Source organism: Castor canadensis, chromosome 19 (assembly GCF_047511655.1).
Source record: "Castor canadensis chromosome 19, mCasCan1.hap1v2, whole genome shotgun sequence".
Lineage (NCBI taxonomy): Eukaryota > Metazoa > Chordata > Mammalia > Rodentia > Castoridae > Castor > Castor canadensis.
In genome coordinates this window covers 43,985,909-44,013,640 of record NC_133404.1, presented here as the reverse complement: position 1 = coordinate 44,013,640, position 27,732 = coordinate 43,985,909, and the positions used below count along the sequence as shown (strand labels likewise).

The 27,732-nt window shown below is 44.7% G+C and overlaps 1 protein-coding gene and 1 non-coding gene across 4 annotated transcripts in view; one reads left to right on the top strand and one right to left on the bottom strand.

Annotated features, from left to right (window-relative positions):
• Efl1 (elongation factor like GTPase 1) overlaps positions 1 to 27,732 on the bottom strand; it is a 98,918-nt gene that overhangs the window by 51,524 nt on the left and 19,662 nt on the right. For all 3 annotated transcript variants that reach the window (XM_074061602.1, XM_074061603.1, XM_074061604.1), the window contains 8 exons: positions 22,911 to 23,034; positions 19,908 to 19,984; positions 19,119 to 19,255; positions 18,460 to 18,582; positions 16,533 to 16,632; positions 14,419 to 14,570; positions 14,088 to 14,254; positions 10,178 to 10,316 (listed from right to left, as the gene is read on the bottom strand). In XM_074061602.1, coding sequence (XP_073917703.1) covers positions 10,178 to 10,316; positions 14,088 to 14,254; positions 14,419 to 14,570; positions 16,533 to 16,632; positions 18,460 to 18,582; positions 19,119 to 19,255; positions 19,908 to 19,984; positions 22,911 to 23,034 — 1,019 coding nt within the window. The remainder of the gene's footprint in view (positions 1 to 10,177; positions 10,317 to 14,087; positions 14,255 to 14,418; positions 14,571 to 16,532; positions 16,633 to 18,459; positions 18,583 to 19,118; positions 19,256 to 19,907; positions 19,985 to 22,910; positions 23,035 to 27,732) is intronic.
• Positions 20,105 to 20,177, top strand: Trnas-aga (transfer RNA serine (anticodon AGA)). Its single transcript has one exon. It is a non-coding gene; the product is annotated as a tRNA-Ser (tRNA).

The window sequence follows — 27,732 nt, the reverse complement described above, 5'->3', positions numbered from 1 at the left end:
GCCCATGAAGCAGGGCAGCAAGCACGTTCATGAAACGCCTTCCCAACTGGAAACAGCTATCTTCCAAGATGAAGAGCAAACAAAGGAAAAACGCAGTTACAACGCTCCTAGTATTTGGAAAAGAGGAGGAAGGAGAAAAAGAAAAAAAAAAATGGCCAAAATAACTCTAAACGCCAGCTTTGAAATCGTTATTTCAGGTTCAAACAGCAAGCTAACTTTCCCGTATGAACGATTCAGTCACCGATAAGCCTCCAGGAGTAAAAACGTCTGCCGGGCCATGTGTGGCTCTGGCCCAACCAGGTTCACAGGGGGAACCCACAAAACCTAGGAGCACTGGGATGAGACGCCGTCCTGCGGCTCTTTGCTCCCTTCTCCAGTTGGTGAGAAGCGTGGGGAAAGCTGCCCCCTTGTGTTCATCTGGCGCAGCAGCCGCCTTAGCGGCAGGTGCCTTTCATCACCTGGAGCAGCACACTAAGCTCACCCAGCCACACCCCGAATCAAGCCCAAGGGACAGGGATTGTCCTGGCGCTGTCAGTCCACTCTCTTGACTTGATGGCAGCCCGAGCAAGCTGTCCTGGATGTCTGGAGGCACAGCGTGTCCTCACACCTTCCACCAGGACGAGGAGCCTCTTTCGTGCTCTTGGTTGTGGGAAGAGACCTCCAGGAGCTGGAATTCTACAGTCAAACCGCCTCGCTGTCTGAAGGCCACCTGGAGCTTTACAGCAGAAGAATACAATAATGACCTAGTCCCGTAAATAAAGCAAAACACCTCGACACAGACACTGAATGCCCGAGAAGAGACAATTAAGTTCACACACAAGAGTGTCCAAGGATGGCCCCGAAATTATTAGAATGGATACCAAGAAAACCAGACTAAAAAAATGAACTGCTGAAATAATCAAATTCAATCACAGAATGGCGAACAGATCAGAATAAAAAACAGCCTAGAAACAGACTGTAGTACCTGTCAGACTTTTTTTTTTTTTTTTTTTTTGAGGTACTGAGGATCAAACCCAGGTCCTGGCAGGCACAACTGTGGGAATTTAATAATGACAAAAGTGGCAGTCAAGCAACGGGGAAAGATCAGGCTCCTTCATGCTGGCCACGAAGCCAGCTTCTGGACAGACACCAGTCTCACCATGGCCCCTGAGCTTAGCCAGGCACATGAGGGCGTCTCCTGTAACATAAAACATTGAAGAGCACACAGCAAGAAAGCGCAATGCCAAAACACATGACACAGCAGGAGAATTTAAAACAGAAGGAAAGCGTCCACAGACCTCACTCCCTCTCCCATCACCTCTGAGTACAGTGCACACAGTAACCGAGGACAGACTCACACTCCAGACCGGGACAACTGGGTTCTGAGGGAACCAGAAAGGTGCTTTGATGGTGCTAGGGCAACAGTGGCCTGGTGACCACAAGCACAGAGGAGGGGTTGACACAGTCAGGGAAAGAAATGCCTTCCTCAGTTCAGGACTTGTCTGTGGGACCCTAGGACACCTAGGGACACCCTTGAGAGGAGGAAGAAAGAGTTCAGCTGTAACCTGAGTTAAGCAAAGTTTCCAATAATGCCACCTTGGCTCTGCAGGTCACAAAATCTTATCACGCTGGGACACAGCCACCTTGACATTCCTTGATGAAATGTTCAGACCGAGAAAGGACCTGGCTCTCACCTACAAGTTTCAGTATTTTTATAAATGCTCCCATACTTCTCATCTTCTTTATGCACCTGAAGACATCATAACACTGAAGAACTTCTGGCTCATGTTTCTCCCCTAGCCCAGTGATAGCCGATTATTTATCTAATCCATTTAAGCAACAGGCACTCAGCACCCAAAGGCCGTCCAGTGTGTCTGGGTGTCTGCAGCTGGCCCTCCTGCACGTCAGCACTGACAAGTGTCGGGATGGTAACCTTTCAGCCCTGCTGTTCCTCACACAACCCTGGAGGGTGCCGACTGTCCCGGCAAGTGACAGCTTCAAACTTCAATCAGCATGCTGTCTTTTAATGTTAAGAAAACAAATTGTGCTGAACTTTTGTGATCGTCTTTGTATTCATGAACCAGTATTTTTTTTAGAATGTCATTTTAGAAGAATACATACCTGCTTCTATAGTTAATAACTTCTTAAAAAAATTCACACCTTCACTCTGAATCTTTCCCACTGAGCTCATGGTTTGCTGACAGGCACATGGCCTTGCAGAAGAACCTGGGACAGCAGGGCTGCTTCTTCATCTTGTGTGTAAGTTTGCTTGTCCACAGAGCACTCTCTGCCTCCCCTCCACAAGGTCTACTCTGGACCAAGGACTCACACCTTCTTCTGCCTTGCTCTCGGGGAAACGAATTCCTCCTAGCACCTGCTATCTCAAGGCTTCTCCTGAAGCTATGTGAGACCTGTGTTCTTCTAACTCTTGAATAACGAGAATGAGACGTCAGAACCAGGCAGTGCACAGATTTCTCTTCACACACATGGCAGGACCTCACCCTTCAGACCACTTTACCAGACAACAGTACTTTTCCCCAGACTGCTTCTCAAAGTCCATTTGAACTTTTCAAATGGACTTTTCAGATTAAAAGTGCTGTTTTTTTTTTAAATTGGAAAAGCATCCTGTAATTGTCCTATTTCAGTGTCTTCCTTCTGATTTCTTTATATATGTGACTTTTAGAGGTCCACTCCCTACAGAAATAAATGGTAATGACCACATTACTTCACATCTTGCCTTTTGATACTTTTTGAAACAAAGTAAGGTTCAACATGGCAGTGACTCTCCAGCATGGCCTTCCACGATGTCACCATGCAGCTGACCAAGGAAAGACCAGAGGTCAGCACCTTGGCACACACAAAGCTACAAGAAGCCGGGCTAGAATTTTAACCACGAACATCCTACGTCCACATCAGACACTTTCCGCCTCTCCACCCAATCGTATTCGGTAAATTCTACAAGACCAAGCAGGTCATCAGAAAGTCACAGTGCCTCCCCATAATCACACATGGTGCTATTTAAGATGTAAAATGCAGAGCTAAATGAAGCAGGTGATAGACCCACTGCTCATCTGAATAATCAAATATTCTGCCTCCATCACTTCTTCATCGCCCTGATGACTGGGCCTGACTTTGAAAGTGGAAATGGAGGGAAGAAAATTTCTACCAGGTAATCCTTGGCTCTCGCTCAATATTGACAATAGAATGAGCTATTGGACAGACGGTTCTTAGGTAAAGAAGCTGTATTAATCGACGTGCAAATGAGGACCAACGGACATAGCTCAACCTAAACAATAAGCATTTCATTAAGCGCAGATGAACAACCTACTGTGAAATGCAGAGAAGGGGACACGAACCTGCTCAGTGCCTTCTAGGGTTAAACGGATTAACAGCTTGCCACATCTGCAATGCGTTCCTGCCATCAACTGGATGGAAAGTGGTGAATTAGGGCATGTATAAAAATGAATCAACTCCTACAAATAAAAAGCAATGTAAGAGAATCTATGATAAGCAGGAAGTGAGATTTGTAATAAAAAACTTGATACATATGAAGAATGAGTCTTTAGGGTAGAAGGAATGACACAGTATTAAAAGTGTCAAGAAGTCTGATTCAGAGAAAAGGAAAAAGCAAGTAACACAGAAACAAAAAGGTTAAATAAGCAGATGAGGCAGCTTTCTCAACACACTATCACAGAACATAGAAAGTCAGTCTCTACCATGCATCTTTCCTGTTTTGCAGGCGATAGGATCACCACTCCCACTGAGCACACGGGAAGCCCGAACAGATGTGAACAGCAGACGTCATCATTATGACGACATTAATAGTCGTCTGTGCAAATGTGCTGGCTAACCAACCATGTCACCCACGGGGAACACCGAGTGCTGGCGTCGGGACAGGAAACACCCTGGCAGGAGCAGCAGAAGCTGGGCGCACTGTTTAGACACACACTACAGCTTCCTGGGCACTGAGGTCAGAAATGCCCACGTGACACTGAAACTGCACCACAGCACTGCTGAGAAGATGAAAACTGTCACTGAGTGATCATCTGCTTCACATCCAAACTCCACAAACTGAAGAGTTAGTTTTCCTCTCTCTTGCCTGCATTTCAAGTGGGCTGCACGGTGACTTGTACTCACTGAGTTACTGTGTTGTTCATGCGGTGGGGATGGAGCTAGGGCCTGTGCAAGCACTCCACACTGAGCCACATCCCCAGCTCTGAAAACACTCAGCATAGGTAATAACTATTACATTAAAATTACAAAGACGAAGTGTCATAATAAATCAAATCAGAACACAGAACTGGGAATGAGAAAGACACAGACTGGGACAATCAAGCAGCTTACACAGCAGGCCCAGCTGCTTCACCAGTGAACCATTTTAAGCCTCTAGGACAATCTCTCTACACCTAGCAGCAGCCACGAGTCACTGTGCTTAGTGAGCACCTGAAATGTGGCCAGGGCAACTGAGGAAGAAATTCTAATGTTATTTCAACTACTTAAATCTTTGTGTGCAGTCAGGGGTTACCAACTGGATGGGCAACTCTAGAGGGTGGAAAAGATGGGAACTTAACAGTTTGGTATTTCTGTGATAGCAGCAACATAACAGTCAATTTGCAGCAACATAACAGTCAATTTTACTTATTATTTAAGAAAAGTCTTGGCATGGGGCGTGGCTCAAGTGGTACAGCACTTGCCTAGTAAGTAGGAGGCCCTGAATTTGGTACCCAGTACAGGAAAAGAAAGACAACTCTGGATAAAATACTAGTAAATTAAATCTAATGTTGAAAGAAAAGAATGTGCAATGACCAAGTGCTGGAGCTTCTCTCTAGGAATGCAGACATCTAAATAACCAGAAAATTACTCCTAACACTAGTTACAGCAAGAGAAGAACTCCGTAACTTTAGGTTCTGAGAGTCCATCAGTAAAATGCAGGATCTATTCCTGAGTTTTCTTTCCTTCTCTTTTCTTTTTTGCGGTACTTGGGGTTGAACTCAGAGTATGGGGCTGTGCTTGCTAGGGAGTCACTGTCACCTGAACCACTTTTCTTTTTTGCGGTACTTGGGGTTGAACTCAGAGTATGGGGCTGTGCTTGCTAGGGAGTCACTGTCACCTGAACCACATCCCCAGCCATTTTTGTTTTGGTTATTTCTGAAATAGACTCTTGCATTATGCCCAGGCCAGCCGGGTTGCAATCCTCCTGTTCGTGCTTCCCTGCACAGCTGGGATGACAGACGTGCCACCACACACAAGCACTGGTTGAGATGAGGTCTCGCTAATGTTTTGCACGGTTGATCTTGATCTCCTCCTCCCAAGTAGGCAGGATTACATGAGTGAGCCACCACTCCAGGCCTGCTTTTTATTTTTAGAAAAGGATACTTCCTAGTATGATAAGTAAGAACTACCAGCTGACCTGAAGCTGACACACCAGGGACGTTGCCACAAGAGTCAGGAAGAAATAGAGCAGTCATGCCATTACTATTTGCCACGTCTGCATCTGTGACATGAAAATAAAAAGACGACACGACTACTACATGGAAGGAGAGTAAAAAGAAAAACATAAAACCAACTGAAGACACTGAATACAGCAGACTAGTGAAAATGTTAGTGTTTTTGCTGGCTGGAAGACTCGCCCCAGGTGAAAATAGTTACATGGACATACGTCTAAAAGAAATCCCTGAGGAAGTGAACTTAAAGTGTATCAAAAGTCCTACAAAGTCCTAAGAGCCACATGCTGTTGACATTCTCCTTGCAATAAATTCAGTCAAATTTGCTGGCAAAACCTCCAAAAGTTTCCCAATCGTAGATTACCCTCTGGGGTAAGGATTCTCTCCTGTCCCCTTCCTCTCACATGCACACGCACACCCACACATGTGCACACCCTCTGATACACACATGCTCACCCGCCATGTGCACATCCAGAGACACACATGCTTACACATGCACGCTTGCACATACACACGCACACCCAGACACACATGCACGTTCACACAGGCACACACCTACACACGCATACACATACAAACACACACCTGTGTACGCACACACGCTTCATTTGATGCACACTGCTTACTCACACGATTTCCTACTGGCCTAGCAACCACCAGGCAGCACTAAAATGCATTCAGCAAAAGGCTAACCCATGGTTGTTCCCCTCGTGTCATGAGAAGAGAGCTGTTCCGTTTCCTCTCAATACGGCCCTCAACTTCAACGTTTGGCCATATGCAAGTGATCTGAGAGTGTATCAAAAGCCACAGGTCTGGAATCCTAATTCAATTTCCCTTATGTTTCAACAGGAGCTTCAGCAAGCATTTCTTTTTAGAGGCAATTTCAGTCAGAACCAAACAAAAGGCCATTGTGTGCTAAACAGAACACGGTCTCTCTGGACCCATCTACACCAACGCTACAAACATCAGTTTAGAATTAGGTTATTTTAGACTTTAAATCAACTATTTCAGCCCACAAATCTATTCCATACTTATCAGAACACGTAAGTTCTCTAAGTGAGTTACAGCTGAGTTCAAATGTGAAATCTGCATTTTTCAAGTGTCAATAAGAGACCTTTCCCTCAAGCTGACTCCACACCACCGAGTAGTCATCCAGGGCTCCACAGAATGCTTTCATTTCCTTTTCCAAAAGAAGTTTTCTCATCTGCATGGGTGCATTTACTGAGCATATTGTTTCTGATGAAAATCATATGTTGTCAGCCATGTTACCTTCTATTATTTTCTCATCAAACAAAAGTCACGACTTTCTAAGTTGTCAAAGTAAAAAAGAGTTCCCAGTCTTGCAGCTATCACCATGAGCACCCCTGTCCAATGGTGGACCTGCAGAAACAATCCACAATGAGCAGTGTGGCTGTTTAAAACGCAACCACAAATCCTTGCACATGCCTCCCATCAAGATGGAGTCGGCTCCCTCCCTTGAACACTGGCCAGTCCTAGCAACTCACTTCTGGCATGTGCAGAAGTGAAGTTGGAGGCTTGGGGGCTGGGTCACAGAAGGTAAGTAGCTCCTCTTGGCTCTCCCTACATGGATGCTCTCCTATAAAACCCAGCCTCTGTGCTGCCAGGGAGCCATGTAGCCACACGAGGCGGCTCAGTTCCCCTCCCAGCCAAGGAGCAGAGTCAAGCTCCAGCCCGTGAGCAAAAGGCCCTGCATCCACCTCCGGGTGAGGAACTCCTTCAGTAGACACCACTGGAGCAGAGACAAACTGTTACTACCACACAACGCTCAGAAGGAGATGTATAAAAAAATAAGTCATCATTATTTTTAGCCTCTGGGCTTTGAAGGGAACATGTATATTATTTCAGCCAAATTCAACTACCTTATCTTTTTCCATGTCAAATTTACCTGAGAGGTTAAAGCTGTTTTACACAAACCAATAAACGCAAGTATGCTAACATACCTGGTCTCAGTCAACTCATCCCGCAATCTGATAGCTGGAACCCCAGCCCTCACCATCCTCGGCTGCCTGTGAGTTTGAGTGTTGTCTTGGGCCCCCAGCTTCTCATCCCTTCACAGCAGACTCCCTGCCACCTCTTCACCTTTGAAACGATCAGCAAAGCTTAGGAAGCTGTCGTTACTGTCACCATGCTCCACAGTTTTAAGCAGCGAGCAATGAAATTCACTTAAAAGTTATTCTATAACTTTGAGGCTTGGAACTAGCTCAAGATGCTCTGGGAGTCACTCAAATGAGTTATCAGCCCAACTCAGCCACCATATGCAACAGTTCCTTCTCTTGAACACCAGGAGGGAAATACCCAAACTGCTGAAAAGGGTTTTTCTTTAAGAAACCCAAGTCTGAAAAGTTAAAACCTAGATGGGACCTTGGAGACAGTCTGGTTTAGGATTTCCTTCAGCCATGAGACACAAATGCTAAGAATCTTCACTTTGGTCCATGTGCCTTTGGCTGCAAGCTCTGCCATGATACAGAGGCAACTCTGCAGCTCAGCTGTGTTAGTATTTCCAGACACAGCTATCAAATGTTCTCTATGCAAGCCCCTAATGCCTAGGATAAGTAATAAACAGATCAGTGATAACAAATACAATAAAAGAATCCCTGAAAACCCATGAATTGTCTTAGAGAAAAAAATTTAAAGTGGCCACAATATTTCCACAGTAAGAAGTGGTAGCCATCACAACCCTAGTCTGACAAGGTTACACAATTGACCTGAGGCCACAGCCAGGCCACCACCAGAACTGTGGTATACTCATGCTTTACAGTCATGGAGGAGGCTCAGTTAAGATTTGGATTCATATGAGGAAAACAATCACTGAATGCCTCAGCTCAAAAGGCAGATCAAAGTGGCTGGGGTGGCTCTAAGTCCTTCAGTGTTCTGCTCAGTCCTACTGGACTATCTTTCTCCTTAACGTGAAGAAACAGAAAATCAGCACAGGTGCCTCAGGCACTGCTGGGGACAGTAAGGGAAGGTAGTGATAGCTTGACTGGCTACAGGACAGCCACTCACAAACCCAAACCCATTGCAATATCCCTTGCCTTAATGACAGAGGCAGCAAGGCCACTCAGGCCTGGACCTCCCTTGCAACCAAGGGTGTCCATGAGACAAAAATCACAAAAACAGGAAGACATACAGCAGTCACTAGAGAGAGATTTCTTTCCAAATGAAAACACTACTCCTGTGAGAAGACCACGCCCCATGTCTTCTCCCTGTGAGGAATGTGGACGTGATTCTTGGGTACTGGAGCCACCTTGGTTGCCATAGGGACAAAAGTCTCATGCTCAAATTTACAAAACAGGCAGCAAAAGACCTGGCTCTTCAATGCTGGAGGAAAGCCATGGCAGAGGCCCCGCACTATTTTGTAAATAGCAGCTCATTTTGTACTTACCTGCAGCTATACACAACTTAACTCCTATAGGAAATAAATCTGCCTCCCGACTCAAGTCTTTGTCCCAAAGCAATGTGTCCACTGGGCTTACTCTCAAGATGGGGAAACTGAAAAACAAATGTCTAGTTACCTCTACCCCAGCTCCACCACAGCCCTACATTTTTTGAAGTAAGAGTGAGGTATATGCCTGTTGCCTCCAAGAGAGGAGCAGTTTTAGCTTGCAGTGATTCTTTCTCCAGCAGATGGCAGAGCCGTGGCTGCCTTGAGAAGCAGATGAGAAGGAAATGGCTTTTATCCTTACTGCACAGGATCTAGAGAACCAGCAATTGCTGGAAGAAAACTGGAAATGAACGTGTGCTGCGTTCTGATAACATCACTGGGGAAGAACGCAGACACAGCCATATTGGAGGAGGTGTTGCAGCTTCTTTTCTTTCATCACTGCCACATCACACTGTATGTCAGCAGCATAGCAGCCCCAGGAGGACTTGTGCAGGGACACGGGTGTTCTCCACTTTCCTATAATGTCCTTTTAGATAAAGTCAGCTTTGGCAGTTCAAAAAGTTATATCTACTTGTTAAAAGTTCAGTGGTGTTTTCCAAAGGGGTAACACTGAGAAGAAGCTAGGAATTCTACTCATGTTGTACCAAATGTTTTAAATGAACTTCAAAATAAAGAAAAGAAAGTAGCACCTCCTCAGGACAGTAGCAAAACGCTTAGGGAACATTCTTCAAGAACTTCTTCATGAAGTTCACAAGACCCAGGCAAACCAGCAGGTAGAATATTCTAGACCAATAGCCTAGACCTTTTCTCTAAAACTTAAGAGAATTCCCAGACCAAGTCAGCACTGAATGAACAGCTTTACAGCTGCCAAAGACCATGAGGGCTCAGACTCCAAGCACGCAGTAGGGGTGGCACTTTCCCCAGCACAAGACAAGAGCGATCCCTTAACCTGAGTCTTTTAGGTTGCACCAAGCACCTCAGATAGCGAATTCTGCACAGGAGGGAGGAGCAGAAAGCACTAGGAGAAAAGGAGCAACATTTACAGTAAAATTCACTGATAGCTGATATTCAATTGCTGTTAGCGAAGATGTAACTTGGATGATTAAAAACACTGGGGAAAAAAGCAATGAGTTTCAACAGACTTTTCATCAGAGTAGTTTCCAAAAACTTGGGTGTCACAAGTGTAGACTGCTGACTTTATGTGCAGGAATCCCCCTTTCGATCCCAAATAAATGGAGCACGTGTGAAATAGAGCTGCCCTAACTCACACAAGCAACTGGCTCCCATGCTGATTATTCAGACACGCTCTTTAAACAGCTCGTTTCGAGGCACATCAGGCAGTGTCACCAACCTAGCACATTTCCGGGAGGCACCTCCTCCAGCTCCTCCAGCTCCCTTCCCATCAGGAGGTACAGGCTTTCCAGCGAGCAGCACGCCATGTGAGGTACAGGGGGGAGGTCATCCAGCGGAGCTGAGAAGCCTAACGGCACCTGGGCGAGTTAGGAAAAATGATGGATGGAAGACAGGTTAGGAAGCATTTGAAATCCTTCATCAGTAACTACAAAGTTACTTTACTCATCAATAAGACACAGTGTAACCACCTTTAATGTAAACCAGAAACATGCAAATCTGAAATGGTAAAATAAAACAAGTCTCACTTTGGGAATAAAATTTGAAATGCTAAAAACTTTTCAAATATAAAAAACTGTCACAAATTTTAAGGCTAAGAGACAAATTCTGTTGTGACCCAGTCACACCACTTTTGCTGGTCCCCCAAGCCCACTGCTAGTCTCTACGTGAACCCGTCATGCTCCAGTTGGTGGCTACTGTGCCATCTATTTTAATTTAAAATTGTTCCAATTGTATGACAATGTTCTTTAAGCACTGAAGAAAGGCTGGCAGCCCAGAAACGCATGAAAATAACTTAACAAAAATGCTGCCGTGAAAAAAGCCAAATATCTGCTGTTTGCTATGTTGTTAATCCAAAAGAGAGTATGATGCTCCTAGTATGGCAGACATATGACGCCACATCACGTTCAATCACAGGAGATACCATCCTGAATGAGTCACGGTTTGAGTTATGTGAAATTTTCAGAAATAAAGCCTCCCCATGAATGCAAGTACCCAGAAAGTATTTCAACCCATCAACCAGCATATCCCTGTATCCAAAGCCCAGGTGCTGTGCTCATACTAGAGAACAAATGTCCCATGGGGTTAACAGCACAAGCACAGAAAACACATCATACACAAAGACAACTCATATCACAAGTACAGTAACTGCCCTCAGCACCACACACAGAGACAGCTAACAGCACGGGCGAGAGCAACTGCCAAAAATGCACTAGAGTCAAATTAGTTCGTGAAGGCTCAGAGGAAGGAGTCTCCCATTAAGGAGACTGGAAACCTGTGGGAAAAAAATGATTCCAGTATATCACACAACTAAACGTGCATGCTCCCATTCAATCACAGCTCTGCAAGGAGCTCTAAAGACCACTTGGAAGGAAATCAAAAAGAAAAATGTGCAGCGAAATAACTGTCCACAGACAATATGAACACACATGGACAAACTCTTAGGAGAGCACCAGAATATAAGATAGCCAGGGAGAAATCTAACAAAATGACTGAACATGTTTATGCAAGGACTGTAAAACTTCACTGAAACACAGTAAAATCACCAAAACCAGAACAGCCTAACACATTCATGGATTGAAGCTTTGACTCATGACAAGTGCATGGACAGATTTAGAGAAATTCCAAAGTCTCACAGGGCTTTTCATGGAACCTGACTGTGAACTTCACACAAAGGGCAAAGAACCAGCAGCAAACAAGGTGCTGTGTCTTGGCCTTTCAGATGTCAAAACACATAGAAATGAAAACAACGGTGAACAGAGACAGTGACAGACAAGCAAAAGACATAAAATGAAGAGGAAGTATTAACAGTTCCTCCACAGACCCATCAGATATCAGACATGGGCAGCGTGACTTATGACAGAGGTGACAGCAGATCAGTGGACAAAGATGGACATTCACTTGTGTGGAAAAAATGAAATTGGGTCTCCATGTACAAATGCTAGATTAGACATTCACATATGAAACTTCAGAAGGAAAACGGGAGAAAATTTTGTGGTTTCAGTATTAGTCTTAATTTACCTTTCATAAGCTACAAAACAGCAAAGCCCATAAAGGAAGAAACTAATGAGTTCAACTACCTTGAAATTAAGAATTTCTACCCATTATAAGATACCAAAGAAAGCCCCAAACCGAAGAAATCTACAAGACTTCAAACTGACAAGATACTCCTAGGCAGAATATATGAAGGACATCTGAAAAGAAGGATTTTTTTTTTTTTAAAGCAGCACAGTAGAAAAAGAGGGAAGTGGTCCAAAGAGATGGCTTCCTGAGAGAAAATGTGACCGACCAGAACATGGTAAGATTCCATGCATACAACACTCAAAACAGGCAAATGTGAGAACATACTCTTTAGAGATGTGTACGCAGATTACAAAACCACAAAGACAAGCAGATGAAGAGAAGGGCTGGCAGAGAGACTACAGGCACCTCCCTTGACCCTGCTGCCTGGTGCCATGTCTTCTGTGACCTCCCTTGAGGTTCTCAGGTCTCTGTGCCTTGCTTCTCACCAGGGGAATGCAGCAAAGGGGATGGAATGTTGGTTCCTGACTGTGACATCACACAAGACTGTCTTTGGGACACTCGTTCTAGAGTCCTTTTGCTTTATCAAATAAGCCTGCGAGTTGGGACAGTGCTCATGGCAAGAAACTGTAGTGGCCCCCAGGAACAAGGGACAGACAGCAGTCAGAATGAATCTGGGCCTTTACCTCTATGGGTGCTGAGATATGAATTCTGCTGACCACCTCCAGCTTGTGGAAGCAGTCTTCCCCAGTCAGCCCTGAGGATGAGGAAGGAGCCTGGTGACTCTGCCCACAGCTCTGTGAGAACCTGAGCTAAGCCACACACAGATGACTCATGAAAACCGAGAGCAGGAAGTGGGTCTTGTTCCAACCTGCTAAATGTGCTGTCATCTGTAACACACAGCAACAGAAGAACACAGGAAAGACATGCATGAAATCTGGAGGGCTTACTTCTGGGTGAGGAGTGGAATATTCCACACTTCTTTTAAATGGATTAGAATTGGATTTGGGGGTTCTGATTTTGAAACAGGAATCATTCGTGCTGTCACTGCATGTGGCCATTCTGGCTCAGGTTGCTGACTGCAACCTGTGCTCCCAAGGACACACATAGACCGCGTTAGAGCTCACAGAACACCCACTGAATGATTTCTTACCCACCTGGAAAGCTTAGGAATTAAAGAAAGGAAAAAAAAAAAAAAAACCCTCAACAAACACTTGACCCTCACTGAGAAACAACAAATCATCAATTATGTGCAGGCCACAATGCTAAAGACAATCACAAATGGGTTTTTATGAGTGCCACAGCAGCATTTAAGCTTCCCAGAAAATGTAACCCATACACCAAGCCGTGCTCTGTGCTACAACCTACGTAACCACACCAGCACTGCAGCTCCAAGGACCAAACTGCTGAAACTGATGGCCCAACCATTTGAAGCAGCCTTTCTCAGCTGCCCCTCCTCCTTCCTGGTTCCTGGCTCACCTGCAGACAGGCTGCTTCCAGGCGCAGGTGTCTCTGCTCCTGGGGTCTCATGGAACCACCTGGTAGGTGACTCCTGCTGACCCTGACCGGTACCTGGACCTTTACTGCTTAATTACAATGTGAGTATCTTGCATACTTCCCAGGTGTTCTGAGATGGCTCCAGCCTATGGTCTCCTCTCTGCTCCCTGGCTCAGGCATCTGCAGATGCTAGCTGTTCACCTACTAGACCCTCCTGATCACATCTGGGGACCTGCCTGTCAAGCAGATGCTGCCCAGCACTGGCTTATGTCCCACACCTTTGGCCTGAGCCACCAAGTTTTGGGTCTCCAAGTTTCTTGAAGCTCTGCCCTTGCCTGGACTCTAGCACAGAATCTACCCTACCAGTGCCTTCCTCTACCCACAGGCAATTCTTGTCTCAAAGAAAAAGTGTTGTAAGGCCTGAAAAGCTGGTTCACATATTGGCGTGGTTTCCTTAATACTATGGGTGAGCCACACACACCAAATATTACCGGGGCAACACAACAGGAGTTGCAGGGGTACACTCAGCATGCCTTTCTCCATATCTACTGGTAAGAAACCACCAATAGCAGCCACTCTGGTTTGAAGTAGCATGTTTTACTTCCAATTCTTACCCGTTGCAAAAACTCAATAGGGCTGTACTTGGGTCCCAAAACAAAAATTTTCTTTCCTCTTCGAGCTACGCCACTGAACACACGCGCAAATGCAATGAAAGATTCTTGGTTGCTTTCTTCCTGGAGCTCAGGGTGAAGGGTCACACTTTCCACTTCCTGCTCATCACCTGCCACATACAAAAGGATTATCAAGTGCCAAGAAGGCTCTGTTTAACCAAGGAACCAACCTGGAAGGACAGAGGGAATAGTGAATAAAAAGAACACTGACAAAAATGACGATTAACAGGGAAGGGCAAGTGTCCAAAGGTAAGCCTACTCGGGAAAGCTATACCTCTCAGCTCTTCTCCCTGCGGATTCGGTTCAAGGACGCCCCCATCCTGGCCAGGTTCTGTGGGTGTCTGCCCCCAGGTGGCCGCAAGCTTCTCCGCGTGCCTCTTCCTCGCCCGCTCACGTCTCTGAGCGATTTCTTCTTGTGTGAGAGGCCTAAAGGGTATCACAAATGCATTATCATCTGGCCACTTCAGGCACCTCTCCACAGCTGTAGCCATGGGAGGGCTATGACAAGGGCCGACAATGCTGTCTCCCCAGAGACTGTGAGGAACTGGCATATGACACTCCATATTCCCAAAGGGAGCCAAGAACAACATGGAGCCTTTCTCAGGCACTTAGACACCTTCTGGAAGAAGCCAGGAACAGGGGAAGGAAGAGAACAAGTAACTGATGAAAGGGCTCGGAACACTCTGAGAAAGACATGCAAAAGTCTCAATAAGAAACTCAGGTTTTCTTAAGTTCAAAATATGTTTTCAAGGAGAACTAGGATTTACAGGGAAGGGTTTAAGGTCAGGCTGAGTACTGACCAATCAGCTAGACTAAAATGTCAAATTTAGATCATCAGGGTTTGTGTTAGACCTAAGAGGGACCAAACAGAAAAGGCAATGGTGGGCATGTGGATTTGTGGAGTTATCTAAACTATATTTCCTGGCAAGTTACCCTCATTCCTCTCAGGACACAGTGAAGGTACTTGGAGCTTTACTACTAAAAACATCTTCACAAAAGGGAAGCTCTGAACTAAACAAAAATGGTGACATTCGTGTGGGAGCTCTGGTTTGGCGGGTGGCTGGCCCCCAGGACTGGGCCCCCTTCCAAGTGGTCCTCAGGAACCCACCTGCAGGCTGAACCCCAGCATAGCAGGACCAGTCCCTGCCCTCAGGTTGACAGACGTGAGCACATTCACCACCACAACTGGATCGAGGGTCCTGACTTCATGCTCTGTGCCTCCCTCCCATGGGGTCCCTCACCGCTGACAGTGATTCCTGCTCTGCTCCCTGACCTCTGTCTTGACCCCAGACTGACAGTTGCACCTCCCACCCTGCCACACAGCCTCATCTCCTCAAGTACTGGAACCGTGAGGAGAGGCACCTGCATGTACTGCCTCCACATTCTCATCCCCAACTTACACAAGGAAGCATAAACAAGAGGCTTGAAGTCCAGTGTGACCCAGGAATACAGTGGGACCCTATTTCAAAAATAACCAACACAAAAAGGGTTGGTGACATGCTGTTCCCGTAAGCACAAGGCCCTAAGTTCAACCTCAGTGATGCCAAACAGAAAAAAGTATCAATTCTGTTCCACTGGAGGTGCAATTCATTGCACTTGAATCAAAATCCCAGAAGGGATGTGCGTGCGTGCAATGTGCAGGTGTGGGCAGGCACGCGTGCATGATACCTAGTTTACCTAGTTATTCTCTCAACTATTTATTCCCTTGTTCATTTACTGATCCAGCACCTAATTCATTTGCCCCTTCATTGACCTATTTGTTTCCTGTTCGGTCATCCATCCTTCACTGACATTTATGTACTCCTTTATGTATTCCTTCATTTATCCTCCGCCCAAGAGTCACTGAAGTCTCCTGTCACACACACGAGGTAATTCTTATGAAGATCACTAAGGAAAGGTGACAAATGGACAGGTGAACAGGACTGGGACAGGGAAACTGGCTTGGAGGTTCACAGTAATTTTAGGATCGAAACCATTGTGGGAAACCGGAGAGATGGGAAGGAGGGGACATGAAAAGCAAATGACCAAGAACAGAGAAACGCTGAAAAAAAAAACCACCCTCCCCCACCTGCCACCTCCATGTATCCATGACAGACACACAGAGAGACAGAGAGTCAGACATTCACTGCCCACCAAGGAAGACAGAACTCCTCAAGACAAGGTTGGGGCAGGGACCACACCATGCCCACCACATTCAGCAGTGACTACTGTTCTCCTCAGATTCACATTACATCAGTTCAAGACCACGTCCCAGAGGTGGGTTCAACAGCTTCCTCCTCTGGAGGTGTCACAAGGACACGTAGCTGGCTCAATCTGAATACTAGGGTGAGGAAGAGAGGCAGTATCTGTGCCCTCCCGCCCCAGTTCCCAGCGACCCCTCATCCTCACCTTGGCTTGTTCTGAGGCAAGGCTTTGACATCTACAGCAAACATTTTGGAGACAAAAATGATGACGGGAGCAGTGTCCTCACCTCCGCAGTTCATGAAGGCTACACAAGCAGAAGCAAAAATGTCACTTTTTTTTTTTTTATGGTTGAAAACCCAGGTTTTTCTGGGAAGCAATTAAGACATTTAGAATATAGCACCACCTAAACACCCAACTGCTTACAACAAGGACAAGAGTTCCATCTGGAAAGGTGGCTGGGAAAGAACAATGGAGAAGAAGCAGCAGAGCAGGCAGAGATGGACAAAGAAGCAAAGTGATGGGCGGGGGCTCCTTCATCAGAGCTGCAGTTACAGAATGGGCTAGCCCCTGCCCACTCCTACTTTGAAGGTATAAAACCACCGATTTTACTTTTAAAAAACCCATTACCCCAGTATCAAAATAATTTGTACACAAAGAATACCAGAGGAAAAAGATCAAATGGAAAAAAGAACAGGAAGAATTAAACAGCTAGCACAAGTTTTGCCAGGAAACTTCAGGACGGTTTGAGGAAGAATGGCGTGTGCTAACGTGTGTACACGCTAACAGCATTGCTTTGACGGTGGCATGGAGAAAACATAGCAGGGTAGGACTCAAGAGCAGAGCAGAGACCATCAACAGGTTACCACAGCCAGGTGAGGATGATGGCTGCCTGGCTCAGAAAGGCAGAGTACAAACGTTGAGATATAGTTCAAAAGAACAACAAACAGAATTTTCTGGTACAGGGTGAAGGGGTGTGAGATAACCACAGAAGACTCAAAGCTTTTGGACTGAGCCAAGGAAAGGATGCAGGTGCCTGTAACTGAGATGGGAATAACTAGGAGGAGCAGGCTTGGGGATGAGGTGAGGATAAGGCAAAAAGGTGAGTTTGGAATACGTTATGTTTGAGATGCTTCTTGGACTGCCAGTGGTCAGAGAGAGTGTGCAAACTGAGTGTGAGTCTGGAATTCAGAGAGCAGATGTGCACTGCAGGCACCAACGTGGAAACCATGAGTGTATCACTGCATTTCGAGTCTGAGACTGGGGGCTGGAGATGTGGCTCAAGTAGCAGAGTGCCAGCCTAGCAAACACAGGGCACTGAGTTCAAACACAGTACTGCCAAAAAAAACAAAACAAAACCCAACCAAGCCTGAGACTGGACAAGCTCATCAAGAGAGTGACTGCAGGTAAAACAGCTGATGTGCAAAGACTGAGACAGCCCAAAGAAAAGAAGTCAGGAAGACAGAGAAGAACCAATGGCAGCAAGGGAGACAGGGAGAAAAGTAGACATCAATGGAGCAAAGTGTTCCATGGGGGAAGAAGTGACTGACTGTGTCAAGTGCTAGTGACAGATCTGACCAGATGAACTGAGAACTGGTCACGAGATTTAACAAAGCGAGAGTCAGTCGTGACCTCCAAAAGGAGCAGTTTGAGGAGCAGGGGTTGCAAACCAACCGGATGAGAAGAACCGGAACGACAAATACACACCAATTTCATGGTGCCTACAGAGTCTGCCAGGGAGGCCTCTCCTCCCACAGGAGCGTGCCCAGGGCGTGCAAAGAGCAGCACCACCCCCACCCTCTTTTCTAGTCCCTAGAGACACATGCTCGCTGTTGAGGAGGACCGAGTACAGTCTAAGTATGAAGTGAGATTAGGGCAGCAGGAAGGAGTTGGAATCTACTTGCCCACCCACTGGCAAAGCAGTTAAAGCAAAACTGAAACTCTGTGTGTGTCAGTGTGTGTGTGTGTGGCAGCGGGGGTGGAGGGGAGAGGTGAAGGGACAGATGAATGGTCATTTGTGGAACTGGACATGTAGCAAATTGGTCCTTTTGCTGGCACTCACCAAACTGACGTACAGCAGCCTGGATAAGGAGAGCCAAGAACATGGTTCATTCCACATTCATCTTTGCCTCACCTTCTTTCAGGGCTTGAGTTTCTGGTGGCAAAGAGTCAAATGTCTGCGATCCTGTGCACATCAGTCTCTCCACTCTCTCAGATGTAATATCAAGGGGACTAGGCAGTTTGTGACACACCATAGCTTAAGCCTGTTGTTAAGGACTCAACACTGTGAGCTTGTGCCCTCCAACAAGCAAGATTCACTGTGTGCACCAAACATTAAAGAAATAACATATGTTTGTACAGAAGATGCCTAGGCTGTAAGGCAACGATGCACTGTGAATCACAATTGCAGGGAGCTCAGAGACCAGAGCTCAGACCAGATGCTCAGGACAGCAGAGCTTAGCATGCCGGCTGCCTGTGACCTTGGAAAAAAGTTAGTTATCATAAGCACTGAAATTATCTACTTGTATGTAACCATTACAAACGTATTCTCATCTCATGCTCATTAAACAAAAATGTCTTTTTATAAGAATATTTACTAGTACTAATATCAATCCGTATTAGTGCATAATTGTTAAAGTAGCAAATCGTTTGAAGGTAGGACGTGAAATTAGCAGAGAAGACATGCTTTGCATTGGAGTGCATTATTTCGAGGCGATTACCAGGTTGTCCATAAAGTGCTGTTTTTCTTACTTATCAAAACCGTTTCCCTAAAAACCACCAAATAAAGGATACCAAGGACAGCGTGGGACACGGGCAGCCACTGACTGCAGATGGCACTGATCTGGACTTTGGGGTCTGAATGTCGTGCCTCCCGGGCTCCGAGCTTCAATCCTAAAGACGTCACTATTTTATCAACTTTTTCCTTGTCCCTACAGTGAAAATCAGGGGAAAGCATGAGCGGACATGAACACGTAGTGGAGAAAGGAGCCCAGCACTGCGGGACACATTTTTTTCCTTAAGCACTGTTCTTCAGGAGCATGAACAGTAAAGGGACCTGCTCAGCAGAGGACTCCCGGCTTCTGTCCTACACCTTAAGCCACCTCACAAGGCACTGTCGCACACGCTCCTCCTGCGACAGCTGTGGACAGGGAAAGTGGCTTTTCAGGAGAATGCTGAGAAGTTACGATTCCACCTCAGAATAATGTGGACAGTAACTGCTACAGCCAGCCTCCTTTCCCACCTGAACCGGGCTCGCAGTACTCTATGAATGTACATGTCGGGTACCTTTCTAGTACAGTCGCTCTTTTAAAAAGCGAGCTCATTCGAAAACAAGGCCCAATGTCTCCCTCCATGCTTGCATCTCCTTCCCAAGCACTCAGAAACACTGCCATCCTCCCTCGCCCTTTACTTCACGGGGTTCATGCGCCCTTTAAACTGTCTCCATGCCCATAATGCACTCCTCTGTGAGGCTCGCCCACCATCTCCATGTAGCTGGGCTTTCTATGAGTGATTCACCAAACAGGAAAGTGAGAAAACGACAGTGCCAAGGACACCCGAGGATAAACATCAGCACAGCCTTACTTTCTCAAGACAGCGTCATACAAGCTCCATATATTTTCCAGGATCAACTGTACAAATAAAGGCTTCTTCCCTTTGGCCTGTGCAAAAAAAACACATAGACTTAAGTTCCTGACACTTACCAGACATTTTAGTATTCATTCTCAACATGTCTTACTATCACCATGGCTCAGTTCTACTCAAAAATACTTGTTGGGGCTGGCAAAGTGGCTCAAGTGGTAGAGCACCTGCCTAGAAAGCATGAGGCCCTGAGTTCAAACCCCAGTGCTGCCCAGAAAATACTGTTTACTGGTAAAGATGAAAGCACTTCTAAGAATGTGCTAAACAAGCCATCAGTAATTCAGTCGATAACCCACTACTCCCTTCCCTTGGGAGTCAGGTTCCCTGAAGACAGCATGACCATCTGGGGACAAATCACAGCAGCACCTCACTGTGTATGTACAGCTCTTCCCACGCACTTCAAGTGTTTTAGAGGAAATATAAAATGTTCTTAAATATGAAAAAATGTTCACAAGGACAGAAAAATTAAAACCCACTGTTATTCTTCGCAACCTACACAAAAGTCAACAGGCAGAGATCGGGAGCCGTCACTCCCACACAGACACGACACGACATGTAAATCAACACTTCCCGTCCAGAAAGCATTTGGCCACAGTACGTCAAAGTTACGGCTTCTGAATGTCTGGTTTAAAAAGTCATCAGAAAGACTATCTGATACCTATCACAGCTTTCCTTGGAATGCAAAAATATCTGAAAAAACCAACTATGTCCAAATCAGGAGAGTTATTACATAAATGATGGTGCTCTCACACAACCATCCTAACTACTCTGTAAGTCCTATTATGCCAACTTTACAGTGGAAAAAGGGAACAAGAGTCACAGGCAGTAAAAGGTGGACCCAAGATACAAACACAGGATTAACTCTGAAGCCATGCTCGCTCCCACGGGAGTTGGGAACCAAGAACAGCATGGACACACTTTGAAACATACTGTTTCAAATGCACTGTTTTAAAACAGGTCTAATGGCAAAGGAAGATGCTTGTGATGTGGCATTACACAAAAAAGGCAGCTACACTGTGTAAACAGTGCACTCCCCATGCAGGTTGTACATTCATGAGAAAGAGTGAAAGAAATGAAAACCACATCACTTGCCATGTCAGCCTGTCTGTCTCCCATAGCTTTATATCTGTGAGCACTTTCAAAAAGGGATATATATAATGTTCAGTGAAAAAAAATTTGCAAAATGCTAAACTCGACATGAGAAAACCCAAAGCATCAAGAAGCTATGTGTGACAGCAGGCAGTCCCATGCACCTTCACTCAGAGTGGGGTCCAAAGGACAGCTGCCTCTCCCCCTCAGCCCTTCGTGGTGACCAGAATGCAGGAGACAAGGCCTCCACTGAGACCAGAAGTACCAGGGTTCAAACAGTGAGTCTGTCAGTCACATGCAAACACACACAGTAAAACGTGTGTCTAAGTGCCCGGGACCAGAGGTTTTTCACTTTTTTTTCCATTTTCATTAGGATATATTAATTGTATAGGGGGGATTCATTTTGACAATTTCAAATAGGCTTACACTGTACATTGGTTAGATTGCTCCCACCATCTTCCCTTTTGAACTCCTCTCCAACCCACTTAAAGCACTTGCAAGAGCTTTCATAGTTCTACTTCACCTAAGTATATGAAGTCCTTCAACCATATGAAGTCCTTCAACCATCTTCTCTCACCTTAATCTCCTTCATTTACCCCCCCTCCCACAAGGACCCCCAAACCTATTTTAAAGTCCTGTCTTTCACTTTTAATTCCAAAGTCAGTGTTCAAAGGGGTTTCTTGATGTATCCCAGCTGTGAGTATACTGAACTTTGGTCAGTTCAACTCTTACTCTCCCTTACCTCCTCCCTTCTACCCTCCATTATTCAACAGCTTTCAGTACACATCCTTACATCCTCTAGCTGCACAGATGAGATGTATTTTGATACTGCTGACTATCATTCTCGTTTCCTTTCCCTCCTCCCAAGTTCCACAGAGTAGTTTCACTATTACATACATGTTCTACAAATAAATGTGTATCTATCGTGGTTGTTTTTGTGTATACATTTATCTTTTGGATCTATCTTCCACATATAAAAGAAAACATGCATCCTTTATCTTTCTGAAGTGAGCTTACTTCACTTAACATGATGTCCTCTAATTCCATCCATTTAATAATTTAATTGGTAATAGTAATTAATTTCATTCTTTGTATGGCTGAATAAAACTCCATTGTGTATATGTACCACATTTTCTTAATCAATTCATCAGTTGTGGAGCATCTGGGCTGTTCCATACCTTGGCTATTGTGAACAGTGCTGAAATAAACATGGGTGTGCAGGTGCCTCTGGAGTAACATGACTTACGTGCGGTATCATTGGATCATATAGCAGTTCTAATTTAGGTTTTTAAAGATCATATAGCAGTTCTATTTTCAGTTTTTTGAGGGGTCTCCATACTGCTTTCCATAATGGTTGTACCAGCAGTGTGAGGGTTCCTGTTTCCCTGCATTCCTGTCAGCATTTATTTTTGTTCTTGAAGACAGCAGTTATAACTGGGTGAGATGAAATCTTAGTGTATTTTAATTTGCATTTCAAAAGTGTGTCTTAAGTGCACAGGACTTGAGATTTTAATTTTCTTAAAAGAAAAAAAAAAAAGCAGCTCTTGTTCACTTTATTTACTTTGAGACAGGATCTCATTTTCCAGGTTAGCCTTAAACTCCTACTAAACTCAAGTGAGTCTCCTGCCTTGGCTCCCCAGACTGGGACTACAGGCACACACCACCTACCCAGCTCGCTCAGCATCCGATCAGGACACGAAGCTCTACACGAACACTACTCAGATGTAAGATTCCCACAGCAGAGCCCATCATGAACTCACCTCATGAACTAAAGCTGCCTCGGAGCCAGCAAGGTATTACAGAACAGGTCATCTGTGACCAGTGATCAAGAGACACATCGAGACACATCCACATTACCTGCTCGACCTTCATAATCTTCTTGGCCTTCATGTTCATGTAATAATCTCCCCACAATGTTTTCAAAAGAACTTCCTTTCTGATGCCAATTTTTTCACTATAGATTTTGGCAAAGTGCTCAATGCTGAAAGAAAACCAAGAGTTCATGTTAGTAATAATAAACATAGCTAATCCTGAGTGTTTCTTGTATGTACTGTTCAAAACTCTTCACATGTACTACTAAACTTCACCTTCTAAACTACCCTACAAGTTTTCCCAAAAAGAACAAGAACACACAGAGAGTATACAGGTAGAAGTGAAGTTGGAATTCAAACCCAAGCAACCTGGGTCAAAGCCCAAGTCTTCACTCCTGGAAGTACAATTACTCACAAAGGGAATGCACCCTAAAGCCAGAACCTGCCAAAGCAAGTTTTTCAGCATCCCAGATTAAAGAGTAAGCACACGAACACTCACTCAACTCTCATCCACCTGTAGAGAAACCAGCTAGCAACACAAGTCTCCAGCCACAGGACAGCAGTCAGTCAACACATACTTCAGATAAAGGACAAGGAAATACCTGTTTGCATGAAGCAGTATGTTAATCTAAGGTTGAGTCTGAAACTCTCAAAGTACTAGCATCTTAACAAATGCCTGCTCAGGAGCAAGGCAAGGGATATCCCTTCTCATAACCCTTTTCAACACTACAGTGGGAGGCCAACACTAATGCAGTAAGGACATTAAACTACAGTGATTAAAAGTAAGAAATAAAATTATCTTTTATTTGCAGATCACACAATTGCCTATGCAGAGAAAACCCAAAGAACCAATAAAATTACTATTGAAACTAATAAACAATTGTCAAGATTACATGCATAGAGGTTAACATACAAAAATCAAAGACTTCCCTATACCAGAAATGATCAAATGAAATTTAAAAGAACAGTATCATTTACAATAATGCCCCCAAATAAAACACTGAGGTATAACTCTAACAGAAAGTCTATATAAGATCTAAAACTGATGAAAGAAATTAAAGAACTACATAAGTCAAGAGATTCCAAGTTCACCACACGTATAGGAAGGCTTAATACAGTCAACATGTCAGTTCTTCCCAATTTAATCAATAATCCAATGCAACCTCAATCAAAATCTCAGCAAGAGAAAAAAAAAAAAACAAAAAAAAAACTTAAGGTTTATATCCAGAAGGCAAAAAACCCAGAATAGCAATATTGAAGGAGGGGCCAATTGTCGTCAAACTTCAAGATTACTGTAGAGCTGTAGGAATCAGGAAAAATAAATGTGAGGAAGAGAGCAGCAAGTCTAGACTAGACCACGGAAGTGCAGCCAACTCATCTCTGACCAAGGGGAAGATAAAGTAATGAAGAAAAGACTGTTCACAAATGGACAGCTACATCCAAAAAGTACCAAAAGCCTGAATCTAGACACAGACCACACACTTCGAGAAAATTCATTCAGAATGGATCACAGACTTAAACCTAGGTGGCTGAGCTATGGCGCCAACACTTCAGACAGAGTGGTACGGACACGATCCACGAACGGAAAGCTGGTAGGTTTGTTCCATGAAAATTTAAAACTTCTTCTCCAAGAACACTGTCAAGAGAATGAGGACATGATCCACAGAATGTGAGGGGATCCTTGCAGAAGACACACCTGATTAAAGGACTGTTATCTAAAACACATAAAAACTCTTACACTCAAGAGGAAGAAAACAAACAATCTAAGTAAAGACAGACCAAAGAGCTCAACAGACACCTCACGAGGAAGAACACGAGCGGCCCAGGACTCTACCACCAGGAAAATGTGACCCAGAACCACCATGAGCTGCACCACACAGCTATCTACTGGGATGGCCAAACTCCAGAAAACAACAGAACCAAACACAGGCAGAAGAGTCCATTCATCACCGGTGGCGCAGCTCTTGAGGAGACAGTCTGGCAGCATCTCACAAAACCAAACATCCTGACCACCCAATGCAGCAACCGTGATCCATGGTAAGTATGCACAGACATCAGTTAAAAGCGAACATCCACCCAAAAACCTGCACATGCTGTTTACAGCAGCTCAATTCATAATCGCCCAAATCTGAACGCAACCAAGGTATCCTTCAGTAAGTAACTAGACAAACTGTTGGGTTTATTTTTTATTTCTTCTTTTAAAATACTGCACCTTGTTAATAAGTTATTTCATACACATATTGTCAACTTTTTGGATCAGGTGAACTTATGGTGAGGTTTCTTTTCATGTATCTTCCTTTTTAAGACAAAGTCTCACTATGCAGACAGGTTGGCCTTGAACTTCAACCTTCCTGTCTCAGCTTACTAAATGCTGAGATTATAGGCGTGTACCACCATGCCCAGCTAGTGCTTGTCTCTTAAAATAATGTCAGATAAATATCCTGCTTTTAATACTAAAAGTGGCAAAAGAGAATATTTTTAAATATTCTAACATCTCTACCCAAACCATAAATTATCTGCCCAAGCCACCATCATCAAATCTTTTCTAAGTTAGTATGTATTAACACATGCAAACACACAGCACACAAGTCTGTCAGGTTTGCTTTCTATCCCTTCATTCTTTCTTATGCCATGGCCCCATCACTATGTGGAGCTCTGCTCACTTATCTCCCACTAGTGTAATTTTACAGCAGTCTCTAGCACTTCTCCACTCTTGCATTACTTTACTTCAATTCTTCTACAGTGACTGCAAACTAGATTCTCAAGAGACCCACAGAACGTGCTTACATTCCAAGACCTCACTAATCCAGCAGCTGGCTGTCTTCTGAATGACAGCCAGGCATGAAGTTACTCAGCCATGTGCCCTTTGCCCTCCCAAGCTGGCTGGCAGAAGCTGGTACACAAAGACAAACAAAACTATTGGGAAGGGTTCCCACTGTCCCCTCCTCCTCCCCCTCTTCCCCATAGGAAAGGCTTTCTCTTGTCCTCTCCCCCTCCCCGCTGTTCCCAAGGCTTCCTCCTCCCTGCTCCTCTCCTCAGGGTTGGCGCCTCAGTTCTGTCTACTCAAAGCTGGCACTCAGGTTCTTGCCCTTGCCCTTGCCCACCCAAGTATTCTCCCCAGAGCAGACACACCCAGATTAAGATCTCCTGAAAAGACAGACTTCATGGGAGACCTAGGTTCAACTTGTCACACTGTACAAGAGCTCATAGGATCATCTTCTCAACTCTTGAAATGTGCTCATTTTTCACCTTTTATGACACATGCAGATGACAACTTTGCCTACTGGTGACAATGCAGAGGAAAACTGGAAGGAAAAAGACGTCTTCAGGGTTTCCTTTCCCACCTCAGTTTTCTCATAAACTCAGGCAGCAACCTGCAAAGAACAGCTGTAGCCTATCTCTGTGTGACCTTATCCAACTCAGAGACTCCTCACCTCATGACAGATAATGTCTAAAAATGTCACAAGATGGAAGGAATGCAGAGTTACCCAGTCTTCCTTTAACTTGTGAGACTAACACTAAAACTGGCTTAAATGCTAAATTAATTTTGCAAACCATGGTAAAAGGATAACTCTCCACCTGTGGTTCATGAACAGAATGTCAACAAACAAGGGCATCAACAAACCTGAGTCTGTGAGGTGACTGGGGGAATCTCTTGCTTTATTTATTTATCATTTATTTTTGAGGCAGAGTCTCACTATATAGCTCTTGCTGGCCTCAAACTAACTATGTAACGCAGGCTGGCCTTAAACTCCCAATCCTCCTTCCTTGGTCTCCTAAGTAACTAACATCTAAAGCCAAAAAAAAAATAAAACTTAAACCGAAGTCTCACACCTGGTGCAAAAATTAACTGGAAGGTAAAGCTAAGTACTTTTAGGAAAAATAAGAGAAAATCTTCAGGATCTCGAGCCAGGCAAAGTTCTTCACCTGACACTAAAAGCAAGACCCATAAAAAGAAAACTGGTAAGCTGGAGTTCTCCCAAATTAAAGACTTTGTCCTGTTTAAGACACGCTACGAGGAGGCAAAGCTACCCACAGGCTGGGAGAAATACATGCAAAGCAACTATAAGACAAAGGACTAGTATGGAGGACACACTCCTAAGAACCAAAGGGAGCACACCTGCACACCTGTGGTTCCTGTGGCACACTCACAACAGCCAAATCATGGTGTCAGCCTAGGTGCCCATCAACCCATGAGTGGATGAGGAAAATATGGCCTATAAACACAATAGATATTATTCAGCCTTAAAGAAGAACCAGACTGTGCTGTTTTCAGGAAAATGGGTGGAAGTGGAGATTAAGAAAAACAAACATCACGTTTTCTAGATTTTAAAACAAAAAAGGCATGGAAGGAGGAAGGGGGACTATTTGTATGGGGAGTAGACCAGCGGGAGGAGGATGGGGGACAAGACAGTGGAACAGTAACTAAATGTATTCAAGGTACACAGTACATGAGGATGAAAATGTCATGATGAAACCCACTATGTTGTACAGTTAATAAAAAAAATTTGGCCAGCCTGGGCAAACCCCAGCACTGAAAATAAAAAACAAAAATACTAAATTTTCAGGTACCATATGACCTAGCAATTGCACTCCTGAACATTTATCCCAGAAAAATAAAACATGTTCACACACAAACCCATACATGAATGTTTATACCAGCTTTACTTGTAATCGCTGCAAACTGGAACAAATCCAGCCGTCCTTGAAAAAGTGGGTGGTTAGACTGTGGTAAACCCAGGCAATGGGTACCACAAGCAGTAATAAGGAACCAACTCAAACCAGGCCCTGTGGCTCACACCTGTAATCCCAGCTACTAAGGAGGCAGAGAGCAGGAGGATCTCAGTTCCAAGCCAGCAAAGGCAAAT